The sequence below is a fragment of the Cibotium barometz genome, chromosome 35, assembly GCF_041138505.1.
Source record: "Cibotium barometz isolate CiBa-2024 chromosome 35, ASM4113850v1, whole genome shotgun sequence".
Taxonomy (NCBI): Eukaryota; Viridiplantae; Streptophyta; class Polypodiopsida; order Cyatheales; family Cibotiaceae; genus Cibotium; species Cibotium barometz.
In genome coordinates this window covers 46537852-46551217 of record NC_141080.1, presented here as the reverse complement: position 1 = coordinate 46551217, position 13366 = coordinate 46537852, and the positions used below count along the sequence as shown (strand labels likewise).

Genomic DNA, 13366 nt, shown 5'->3' with positions numbered 1-13366 from the left:
CGCCCAAACTGGTGTCCGCATGCAAAAGTCAATCAAATTCAAGTTCAAACCATAGAGATAGGGCAGGAAAACTGAACCCATCACCTCACTGACAAAAGTCATAAACAACTCGTCACTAAACTAGGCATGATTGGTGACAAGCTGACACTATAACAACAGCACTGCCCTTGTTCTCTTCTTCTCTACCCACCCAGGTGGATACACCGTCCATGCGGCGCAGACGTTTGTGAAGCCAGCCTACAAACTCACATATGAAACTTAGTTTGCCAATTTACCCACGCATACAGGTCTTACATGATTTGATTTGTCAATGGACATACCACTCTTTTCCCACCGATATATTAGGAAATGCTCTTTGAAAACTTATTAGTGTGTGCTTGCTTATAAAAATCTATGATCATCAGGGCCTAATTTTCCCTTCAATTTTTAACTACATGCATGTAGATGCCACTATTTTCCAAGTGCATGCCAAAAGCGTGATGTGCATAAATCTCATGTCACGTGAAATAGCTAAAAATGATTGCACAGCGGTCACTAAAAATTTGGGGCGAGGTTTGTCAAGATATAATGAGGTCTCCATATATCCATATGCACATGTACATGACAGTAAATCTGCACAAGTACACGCACTTGCACTTGTGTATTATTACCTATAGTGCATATTATTGGCTCATTATTGTGTTGCATGTATCATACAGTGATACTCCAGCAGTACATACAAGCGCGGCTTACTTTGTATATTTATGAATGACCAATCACTTCTTCTCATCATGCATAGGTGTAGCCTTTGTTCTTGGTAACTTCCTTAAAGGGGTTTGGCTTGTCGGTGGGGAAGATGGGATCAACACCTTGTTTCATGTTGGCCAAGTCACTGTAGCGCTTGATGTAGCCATCCACGTGGTGAGCTTGTTGGATGTTGTGGCCTGGGATGGAGCCCTTGACAGCCCACTCCTGCTGGTAACCATACTTGTCCTTCTGTTTAGGGGAGAGCTTGTCCGGGACGAAAACCATGTCGAGATTGGTGGTGTTGATGTAGTAAATCCAACCAATACGCCTGCATCCAGAGCCAAAAACAAAATATATTTCCGACACACATACAAGCTTGGTATTTTGGATTTCTCAGAATGCCCTTAAATCTCATCAAATCCTTTGCATATCCCTTCGTGTTTTGAAAATTCAAAACTGCAAAAATTAAGAGGCATGTAAAATACGAGCAATTTATAGAGAATTTGATTTAAAATTTTAAGGGATTTTCAAAATACAAGGGCAATTGGATTTTCTGCAAATTAAAACACAGGAAATTTTAGGCAAATTCCCAATATAATTCCCACTTTTGATTAGGGTAACACCATGAGCTTCTACAAGCTGCAGGGGCAAGCCCAATTGCACCTAGCTACGTGTCCTCTACAGGAGCTCATGATGTAGGGAAAAACAAAGGAAAATGAGCTGATATAAGAGGGGAAAAGAAGACCTGTTGTATTTGATGGTTGGGTCCTTGGAATCAACATAAGCGTCCTCCTGGCCATTGCTTTTGTAGACAGCCTTGAGGAAGGCTGCGGGCGTGCGCAGAGACTGTGAGGTGGAGATGTAGCCGGTCTTGAGGAGGTTGAGGCCGCCTTCGACATGAGCGAGCAAGTCGTCCTCCGCATCCACCCCTCCCCTGGCCTTGAAGCCTTCCTTGAAGATTTCTTCAGGTGGCCTGGTGTCCCCCCTGTACACAAACGTGGGCTTGTGCCGATCAAGAGAGGAAGAACCTGCTGCCGCCATTGTTCTAGAAAAGTATCACAGGGAGAAGCTCAATTTCTAATTTCTTTATAGGGGAGAGTAGAAATTTCATTTATAGGGACTTTATTAAAGCAATTGCCACTTGTTTGTAAATCCGAAAAAGAGCAGAGTGATTATCAATTGCCACTTGTCTCTAAATCCAAAAAAGAGGAGAGTGATTATCAATTGCCACTTATCTGTAAATCCAAAAAAGAGCAGAGTGATTATCTATATCTATACTTATATACTATATATTAAAGCAAAAGGAGTCCCAATTGCCACTTGTCTCTAAATCCAAAAAGAGCAAAGTGATTTATCAGTTGCCACGTGTGTGTAAATCCAAAAAGAGCAAAGTGATAATCATTATCTATGTCTATACTTCTATACTATATACGAGCTCGCGTGACCCACCTTCGACGGGTCCCGCTCGCTCTTACGAAGGGCCGTGAAGGTGAGTCACTTGAGCTTGCAAATGTTGAATTTAAACATATGTTGACTTTTTATCCGAAAACTTCTACAGCTACTAATAGAAGTAAATTGTTTGTTTTCAAAATCTCTCTCAAAGCTAGTCTATAGCAATCATTATTTGGCTCTCTCTATATGGTGGCTGAAACAGACCTTCCTCTCTTTATACCAATCTCTTTAGATGGAATGCAAAAAGTTACTTTTAGTAGCAACTTGCCGAGGCCATGAGTGTGAGAAATGGCATTTGTTACTTAATGAGTTTATGAGGGGTATTTCTTTGGGGTCAACTCCCGCATCTAATAGTTGGTTAATTGGTAGTGAAACATGGATCTGATGTCACACGGAGAAGCTCAATTTCTAATTTCTTTATAGGGGAGAGTAGAAATTTCATTTATAGGGACTTTATTAAAGCAATTGCTACTTGTTTGTAAATCAGAAAAAGAGCACAGTGATTATCAATTGCCACTTATCTGTAAATCCAAAAAAGAGTAGAGTGATTATCTATATCTATACTTCTATACTATATATTAAAGCAAAAGGAGTCCCAATTGCCACTTGTCTCTAAATCCAAAAAGAACAAAGCCATTATCATCTTTACTATATATTAAAGCAAAAGGAGTCCCAATTGCCACTTGTCTCTAAATCCAAAAAGAGCAAAGTGATTATCATCTTTACTATATATTAAAGAAAAGGAGTCCCAATTGCCACTTGTCTCTAAATCCAAAAAAAGCAAAGTGATTATCAGTTGTTGCCACGTGTGTCCCAATTGCCACTTGTCTCTAAATCCAAAAAGAGCAAAGTGATTATCATTATCTATGTCTATACTTCTATACTATATACGAGCTCGTGGGACCCGCCGAACTGTAAATCCAAAAAAGAGCAGAGTGATTATCTATATCTATACTTCTATACTATATATTAAAGCAAAAGGAGTCCCAATTGCCACTTGTCTCTAAATCCAAAAAGAGCAAAGCCATTATGATCTTTACTATATATTAAAGCAAAAGGAGTCCCAATTGCCACTTGTCTCTAAATCCAAAAAGAGCAAAGCCATTATGATCTTTACTATATATTAAAGAAAGGAGTCCCAATTGCCACTTGTCTCTAAATCCAAAAAGCGCAAAGTGATTATCAATTGCCACGTGTGTGTAAATCCAAAAAGAGCAAAGTGATTATCATTATCTATGTCTATACTTCTATAGTATATACGAGCTCGTGGGACCCGCCGAATTGTAAATCCAAAAAAAAGCAGTGATTATCTATATCTATACTTCTATACTGTATATTAAAGCAAAAGGAGTCCCAATTGCCACTTGTCTCTAAATCCAAAAAGAGCAAAGCCATTATCATCTAAACTATATATTAAAGAAAAGGAGTCCCAATTGCCACTTGTCTCTAAATCCAAAAAGAGCAAAGCCATTATCATCTAAACTATATATTAAAGAAAAGGAGTCCCAATTGCCACTTGTCTCTAAATCCAAAAAGAGCAAAGTGATATCAGTTGTCACGTGTGTGTAAATCCAAAAAGAGCAAAGTGATATCAGTTGTCACGTGTGTGTAAATCCAAAAAGAGCAAAGTGATATCAGTTGTCACGTGTGTAAATCCAAAAAGAGCAAAGTGATTATCATTATCTATGTCTATACTTCTATACTATATACGAGCTCGCTTAACCCGCCTTAGGCGGGTCGTGCTCGCTCTTACAAAGGGCCGTGAAGGTGAGTCACTTGAGCTTGCAAATGTTGAATTTAAACATATGTTGACTTTTTATCCGAAAACTTCTACAGCTAATAGAAGTAAATTGTTTGTTTTCAAAATCTCTCTCAAAGCTAGTCTATAGCAATCATTATCTGGCTCTCTCTATATGGTGGCTGAAATAGACCTTCCCCTCTTTATACCAATCTCTTTAGATGGAATGCAAAAAGTTACTTTTAGTAGCAACCTGTCGAGGCCATGAGTGTGAGAAATGGCATTTGTTACTTAATGAGTTTATGAGGAAGGGGTATTTCTTTGGGGTCAACTCCCGCATCTAATAGTTGGTTAATTGGTAGGGAAACATGGATCTGATGTCCAACCCATGCCAAAGATCCCAACCCCAATAGCATCCAATAGTTGGTTAATCGGTAGTGAAACATGGATCTAATGTCCTGCCCACGCGAGAGATCCCAACCCCAATAGACCTGCCAAATGGTGAGTAGCGTTGAATTTTGTTGTGACCTAGAAATAAGACATAAGACCTTTGTGGGTCTGATCAAAGGGATCCAAGCACGCCGAATCTCGATAGTCTGCAATCTCTCTCTCTCTCTCTCTCTCTCTCTCACACAGCCGAAAAAAGCACCTAGAGGGGCCTATTGTTGTGGTGCACCTTCGATCTTAAGAAGTCCGGCAAAAACCCTTCCATTGTGTGTAGACAAAGCACCTGGAGCTCTCGAACATAGAAAAAGCACATGCAAGGCAGCTAGTGCAATGGTGAAGCACAATAGGGACACCTTTGTTGTTCAGCAACACTTCGATGGCATAGTTATCTCTCTCTCTCACTCTCCATTCAACATACATAGTGCATCTCCCTTAAAGATAGAAATTAAAATACCAGGAGCTGACTTGATATGGTGCAACACAACTGGGGCCGCCTTCTAGGAACAACACTTCAATGGCAGTGTTCTAGCTAGTATTGGTGGTAGCAGCTCTCTCTCTCTCTCTCTCTCTCTCTCTCTCTCTCTCTCTCTCTCTCTCTCTCTCTCTCTCAAGCTTACCTCTGTTTCTCTCACAGCACGGTGGCAAGGCGATCACACATCTCTCTATCTCTCATAGGAGTAGAGCAAGGAGCCCAATGCACTCTCTCTCTCTCTCTCTCTCTCTCTCTCTCTCTCTCTCTCTCTCTACTACCATCTTTGTCTCACAACGATATAAGCTCTCTCCATGCTCAAAATAGCTTGGAGTTGGTGTGGCCCTATGCTTCCATCTCTCTGTCTCGCAGCAATGTAAGCTGTCTCTATGCTCAAAGTAGCTTGGAGTTGGTGTGGCCATGCGCCTTTTCTATAGCTTCTACTATTTTGCATCCAGCTCTCTCTTGTCTCTATTCTCAAAATAGCTTGGAGTTGGTGTGGCCATGCGCCTTTTCTATAACTTCTAGATACGATTGCAACTCCCACTATTTCTGCATCCAGCTCCCAAAATAGATCTTATGCTTACATAGCTTCCGTTTCGAATCACACTATTTCTCCGTCCCTTGACACGTGTCCATTTTTTGAGAAGAGTTCCTAAAATAGGGTTCACTCGCCTTAAGTATATAGTAAGATAAGATTAAAGCAAAAGGAGTCCCAATTGCCATGTGTCTTTAAATCCCATGTCTAGCAAAAAGGGGATCCTTTTGCTTTAATATTCAGAATAGAATAGATGAAGGCACGCGTACTTAATATAATCTTCTCTCTCCTCTCACCAACACAATTGTCTCTCTCCACCATAGTCCATCGCCTGTTTCTCTCTCCTCCAGAGTCCATCGCATGCATCACGTAGAGCCGTACATGTCCTCTACTCACTTCTGATCTCCTCTCTCCTCCAGCTTGTGAGAAGGAGAGCCTGTGGTGGGAAGGGGCATCATAGTGAGAGAAAGGACAGGACGAGAGAAAGAGAGCCCTGGTGGAAGAGAGAGAGAGAGAGAGAGAGAGAGAGAGAGAGAGAGATGGTATCATCAAAATTCAATTTTGATATGTTAAAAATGATTATGTATCATCAAAATGTAATTTTGATCACACTCAATATCACCTCGTGTGGTCAGAATGAAAATTTGATGCATAAAACATGATTTTCTCTCTCTAGGCTAGAGAGAGAAAATGCTCATAAAGACCACTAAATGAGCTACGATTAAGCAGGAATAGCAATGCCGGGTTTTAGAAGTGTTGAGAGCATTACAGAACATTCATAAGCCGCTAGGAAATTTTCTAAGGGTTTCGACAAGCTCTTACGGGATCAAAACAGCCTAGAAATGACCTGGAAACGGACAATTTATGTGCCGAGAGTAGTACGAAAAGGTGACGAGAAGAAAGAAAAATACCACTATAAAGACAAGAACCATCTTTCTCTTGAAGAGATGGAGCGCTATTGCAAAGAGAATCGATGCTACAAGTGTGGTGAACATGGCCATCCTTATAGATCTTGTTCTTTACGGATGGCTAAGATAGACAAGCCATAAGCATCCTTATAGATCTTGTTCTTTACGGATGGCTAAGATAGACAAGCCATAAGCATCCATTCAAGACAAGAAGAAAGAAGATGATGCATCATGCCCATGTTATGCATGGGACAAGGTACATGACCAAGATTGTCTTATTTTGTTCGATCCAAGCTCCAATCGCAACTCCATCTTGTTCGATCCAAGCTCCAATCGCAACTCCATCTCTAAGGAGTTGGCTAGCAAGTTGGGTATACATGCACATGAAATGGGCCATGCAATTGAAGCTAATGGTGCTTTTGATAGCCCAAGAGTTCCACTCACTCCTTTGATTTGAAAGCTTCGAATTCATATGCAAAGTTATGTTGACCAAGAAGATTTCTTTATTTCTCCTCTTAAGCACCAAGATGTTTTGTTGGGTGTGCCATGGTTTCATTGTATGGCCGCCAATCTCAAATTCCCGATAGGATTATTTCTTTCAAGCATAAAGGTAGAGAAGTTAAGCTAGAAGTTAATGATAAGGGACATACCATCCCTATTGTATCACAGGAATATTTACATGAATCAATAAAGTCTTCCATTTCTGTGTACTTGACTTTTGTCAAAGTACACAGAATCTTTGACTTTTGTCAAAGATTCTTTGCAAGATGCTAATTCTTTATCATGTGAATCTAATGTCTCATCTAAAGAAGAGGAAAATTTAAAGATGTTTCTTGATGAGTATTCAGATTGTTTCACTGACACTATTCGTGTGGAACTCTCCCCCGTTTCGAGCTGCAAAGCTCATAACAGGTCTTTTCTACGATTTTTGCTGCAAAGCTCATAACAGGTCTTTTCTACGATTTTTGCTTATGAGGTGACTTTCTGTAATTTTCGCAGATTTAGAGTTTTTTCTTCATTTCGACCAGTGTTGGGTGGTGGCCGAATGCTATTTAGCATTCTTGTCTACATAGGTTATAGGGTTCAACCTTGACATTACAGGTTTGTTGGTGTTGTAAATTTTCTGCAAGTTGTGCATATTCGCATATTTATCAACATCTACATTCCTATGTTCATCATATGCATGGATAACTTATGTATGTGATATTGTGGGTCCACTTGTTGTACAAACCACCACTGTGGTTGACACTCAGAAATCTTGTGGGGATGTATAAACAATGTGGTAATGTATTATAAGATACATATGCAACCTTTGTGAGGGTCGTGATGGTGAGGTTTTGTGAAGCTGTCTGGTTGCCGGAGTAGAAGCGCATCACTGCGGTGGATTAGGTATTGGATCGATCTCTCGACTAGCCTCACCAAAGACCTCGCATGTCTTGTGCTGCGGGATGACAAATGTATGACATATGTGGTCAGGACAATGTTTGGTGTGCACTTGCTTATTGCCATGCGACATTGTTCAGAGATGTAGTTTTTTCTTTGATATGCCTATCAGTTTATCCGTCAGTGACATTTGATCTGTCAGAGATAGATTGTTTTACCCCTATACAGTCTATCAGTAATACATAATACTTTATGCCTTAGTCTTATGGTTAGAATTTTGTGACAGTTTTCTGATTTTGAGTGTTGATTTACTGCTAGGTTGCTGGCAAAATTCTGTCGAATTTTTTGCGCAGTTGTGGTGAAATAGTCCACTTGTGGCCATGTATTCTTCAGGTGAATGTGAGCTCTTTAATATTAGGAAGTTTGATGGGACAAACTTTAGTTTGTGGAAAGAGAAGATTCAAGATGTTTTGGTTTAGAAGAAGCAGCCGAAACCGATTTCAGGGCCTATCGCTAAACTGGCAGACATGTCAGAGGTAGATTGGATAGAGCTAGATGCGTTGGCAAAGTTAACAATCATATTAAACCTTGTAGAATCAGTATATTTCATTGTGGTGAGTGAAACTACGTCACATAATCTGTGGAAGAAGCTGTGTAGCACATATGAGAAAGAGATTGCCTCAAACAAGGTGTACCTAATGAAGAGGCTATTCGAACTTCAAATGGAGGGTACTTCCATGGCCTCACACCTGAACGAGTTCAACATTATTTTCAGTCAGATACAAGCGTAGAAATTGGACTTCCAGGTTGAAGTCAAGGCAATTTTCCTACTGTGTTCATTGCCTGCATCATGGGATACTTTTCGGACAGCCATTAGTAATTCTACGCCAGATGGGATGCTGACTTTTAACGATGTTGTTGGAAACCTGCTTGCCGAGGAGATTCGCAGGAAATCCATGGATCAGGGCAGATAAGATCAAGCATTGGTAATGAAAGAGGAAAGAGGCAGAAAACAGTCTTGAGAGAAAAACCAGGACCGTGGCAAATCTCGCAGAGCAAGTCTAGGTCTAAAAAGAACATTGAATGCTATTGCTGCGACAAAACGGGACACGTGAAGAATTATTGCTTCAAGTGGAAGTGTATGCAGAAGAAGAAAAAAGGAAAAGGGGGAGATAAGAAAGATGACAAAGAGAAAGAGAAAGTTGAGGAGGTGAATGCAGTAACGTACAAAGATGATGGCGAAGTGCTCTTCACTTCAAGTCTTCTTGCAAGTTTGCTGGTGGCAGCAAATCACCAATGTGGTCAAGAATGGATTCTTGATTCGGGTCCTCATTTCATGTTACTCCTCACAGGAGATGGTTTCTTGATTCGGGTCCTCATTTCATGTTACTCCTCAGGAGATGGTTTTCTACCTATGACAATAGCAAGCGTGGATCTCTTCACCTTGGGAACGATTATGTTTGCGACATAGTTTCTATTGGCTAGCTGGATGATCTAGGTTATTATACAACCTTTAGCTAGTCCTGGAGGATTCACAAGGGCTCTCTCATCATAGCTCGAGGAGCCAAGTGTGGCACACTTTACCCCATTCATGTTTCTTTTATATGCAACCATATAATTACTATAACCGAGCTACCAAATGCTTCTTTGTGGCATAGCCGATTAGCACATATGTCTTTGAAAGGAATGGAAATGCTATCTCGTTTGGTTTATTTGCAATTTTTAAATTTTAATTTTTTTTTGTTTGTGAGCATTGTATTTATGGTAAACATGCTTGTATATCCTATGGCCTATGGCTAGGAAAGATGATGATTTTCAATGCTTTCAAAAATTTTTAGCTCTTGCTAAGAACATGTCAGGTAAGAAGCTTAAATGTCTCAGAAGTAACAATGGTGGAGAGTATGTCTCACGAATTTAAAAATTTATGTGAAATGCATGGCCTCAAGAGAGAACTCACTGCACTTGGTAATCCTGCACAAAACGGTGTAGCAGAGAGAATGAATAGAACAATAAATGAGAGGGTGCTAAGTATGCTTTCCAATACGGGTCTTACTCATGGGTTTTGGGCTGAAGCTATGGTGACGGCTATACACTTGGTTAACAGGTCACCAAAGTCAACTTTGGATGGTGCAGTTCTTGAGGAGGCTTGGATAGGCAAGAAGCCATCTTATGACCACTTACGTGTGTTTGACTCTGAAGCTTATGTGTATGTTCCCAGAGAGAAACACAATAAGCTAGAGCCAAGGTCTAGAAAATGCATTTTTATGGGCTATCGAGAAAGTGGCAAAATGGGATATCGTCTATGATGGGATCCAAAAGCCAAGAAAATTGTTCGCAGTAGCGATGTTATTTTCAATGAGAAGAAGATGCATAAACAGGTCAAGGAAGTGGAAACTAGGAAGGTGTCATTCCAAGATATCACACCACCTATTATCTTGCCACAAAAGGGCAAATGTCGATTCACCAAGTGTGCAGAGAGAGGGCTCTAACAATGACTACTCTAGTCCACAAGAGGGAAGAACTATTGGTTCACGAGTGTAGAGCCAAATGGTGCCAAGTGACAGAGAGGAGGCTGAAATGCCCACTCAAGAAGAGCCAGTGGTAGTGAGAAGGTCTACTTGTGTCTCTCATCCCCATGAGATATTTGTACCTCGCTTAGATTATGTCATGCTAACCGACTGTGGGGAGCCATCTTGTTGCAAAGAGGCTATGAGCAGAGATGACAAGCTCAAGTGGGAGCAAGCTATGGAGTCAAAGATGGATTCTATTGAGAAGAATCACACTTGGGAGCTAGTTCCTTTACCATAGGGTGAAAGTGGGTCTATAAGTTAAAGGTCACAAGTGGCAATGCGAAACCAAAGTACAAGGCTCGTTTGGTAGCTAAAGGTTTTAAGCAAGAAAAAGGTGTTGATTTTGATGAAATTTTCTCACCTGTTGTGAAGATGACCACTCTTTGCACTGTGCTTGCCTTGGTAGCTAAAGAAGATATGGACCTTGTACAATTGGATGTTAAGACAACTTTCTTGCATGGTGACCTACATGATGAGATCTACATGCAGTAGCTAGGGGGCTTTATACAGAAGGGCAAAGAAAAGCTTGTACGTAAGCTTAAGAAAATCTTGTATGTCTTAAAACAAGCCCCACGTGAATGTCTTAAAACAAGCCCCATGTGAATGTCTTAAAACAAGCCCCATGTGAATGTCTTAAAACAAGCCCCACGTGAATGGTATAACAAGTTTGACGCCTTTATGCAATCTCACAGTTACACACGAAGTGAGACAGATCAGTGCTTGTATACTAAAAGGGCTAAGGATGGCAGCGTTATTGTGTTGATCCTTTATGTGGATGACATGCTTAGCAGGGAGAAATGGTTATGAGATTGATGCCCTTAAGAAAAGGTTAATGGATGCTCTTGGGATGAAAGATTTGGGAGTTGCAAATCATATCCTTGGTATGCACATATTCCGAAATAGACCTAAGAGATTACTCTATCTATCTTAGAAGGATTATCTCTACAAAGTTTTGCAACATTTCAATATGGAGGGGGGAAAGGTAATTAGCACTCCATTGCCTCCATATGTGAAACTTAGTGCAAAGGATAGTCTCAAATCTGATGTGGAAAAGGCTGAAATGGCCAAGGTTCCTTATCCCCATCATGTGTGGCCAGTCTCATGTTGATGTCAGATATAAGTGTGTTTTTAAGTTGAAACGAAAGCCAGATGGCAGTGTTGATCGCTATAAGGCTAGACTTGTTGCAAAGGGTTATGCTCAAGAAAAGGGCATTGATTTTGATGAGACCTTTGCTCCCACTTGTCGTATGACTACCATTCATAGCATTTGTGCATTGGCAACTCATAATGGTTGGAATGTACATCAGTTGGACATAAAGACTGCGTTCTTGAATGGAGATTTGCATGATGAGGTGTATGTATTGCAACCTTGTGGTTTTGTTCAAAGAGGGCAGGAAAACAAAGTGTGCAGGTTGAAAAAGGCTTTATATGGTTTAAAGCAAGCTCCACGAGCTTGGTATGAGAAGATACATGCATATTTGAATGCACATGGGGTTTTCAGAATAGTCCAATAGAAAGCACTTTGTATGTTAAATGTGTGGATGATGTACATCTAATCATTGCTCTCTATGTCGATGACATGCTGCTCACAGGACCAAATGAGAGTCATATTGCTGATTTTAAGGCTGATTTGAATGCCTCTTTTGAGATGTCAGATTTGGGGCATTTGCATCATTATTTGGGGATACAATTTAAGCAGTCTGATGGAGGTATTGCTTTGTGTCAGACAAAGTATATTGAGACATTGTTGCGGAGATTTGGCCTTGAAGACTGCAAGCCTATTGCTACTCCAATGGAGACAGGTTTGAAGTTGAGTCTTCATGATGTTGGAGATCACTTTGATGTCACACTCTCTCAGATAGCTGTTGGTTGCCTCATTTATGTATGCATTACGAGGCCGGACATTCAGTTTGCAGTCTCACAGGTGAGCAGGTTTATGCATAGCCTAGGGTCTCAGCATTGGAAGGCAATTAAACGCATCTTTCGCTACTTGAGTGGCACCATACATCTTGGGTTGTTTTATCCCAATGGGGGGATCGTTTGCCGCCAAATTTACATGCTTTTTTGGACTCAGATTGCGTTGGTTGCTATGACACAAGAGTGTCCACAAGTGGTTTTTGTTTCATGCTTGGTAGCTCATGCATATCTTGGTTGAGTAAGAAGCAACCTACTGTGGCCACTTCTAGTTGTGAAGCTGAGTACAGGGCAGCTTTCATAGCTACAGTTGAGTGTGTGTGGCTCTGACGGCTTATGGCTGACTTGGGTGTTGCCACCTCTATCTACACTAACAGCAGTCAAAGCACATTAGCAGTTGCGAGAAACCTAGTTTTTCATGCTCGCACAAAGCACATTGAGGTGCACTATCACTATGTCAGGGAGAGACTCTCAGCAGGAGAGATCAGCTTGGCCTATGTGCCAACACAGGACAACCTCGCCGATCTTTTCACAAAGGCGCTTCCTCGCGTGAGAAGTTCAAAGCTTTCCATAAAGCTTTGGGCTTGCTCCCCTTTGTGGACTGATCTACTTCGGGCATGGCACTTCCCTATACATAAGTGCCACCTCTCGTTCACACCATCACTCCTAGGGGGGATTTGTTGCCACATATATAGGCAGTGATGTGTGTGAACACACTTAGGACCGTCGGGGCACTTTTTCCCTCTTTCGGAGGTTTTATCCCCCGTCTTGTATATATGCCCATCCTTCTAGGGCTAACTCATCTTTTGTACATTGACACAATCTAATACACTGTGTGTTGTGTGCATTCTTGCTTCTTCTTCTCCAAGTTTTGTGTGCTTTCTTGCAACCCTAATTCCAACACATGCAACCTAATCTTAATATGCGCCAAAGATGATGGATTAGGATCTTGCATGAGTATGACTTCAATATTATTTTTATAGACCTGGGAAAGAGAATGTCATTGCTGATGCATTAATCTGGAAGAGCTTTATAGGGGCAATATCAGTTCTAGACAACTCCATTATTAGTCAACTTTGAGAGTCAGATCTTTTGGACCTCGACTAGCTTTAGCTCTTGGACTTAGTTAGAAACGATGGGCAGAATGGACCCATGAGAATCTTACTAGGAATTATGCATTTGATGGGGATCTCTTATTTTATACGCAACGCTTGTGTGTGC

The 13366-nt window shown here is 40.9% G+C and overlaps 1 protein-coding gene across 1 annotated transcript; it reads right to left on the bottom strand.

The window, feature by feature from the left end:
• Positions 1–553: 553 nt before the first annotated feature.
• Positions 554–1861, bottom strand: LOC147618518 (uncharacterized). The gene is made up of 2 exons (XM_086774973.1): positions 1472–1861; positions 554–1054 (listed from the first exon to the last, which is right to left on the bottom strand). The coding sequence occupies exons 1-2, from the start codon at positions 1765–1767 to the stop codon at positions 769–771; spliced, it is 582 nt and encodes a 193-aa protein (XP_086631099.1). The 5' UTR covers positions 1768–1861; the 3' UTR covers positions 554–768.
• Positions 1862–13366: the final 11505 nt, after the last annotated feature.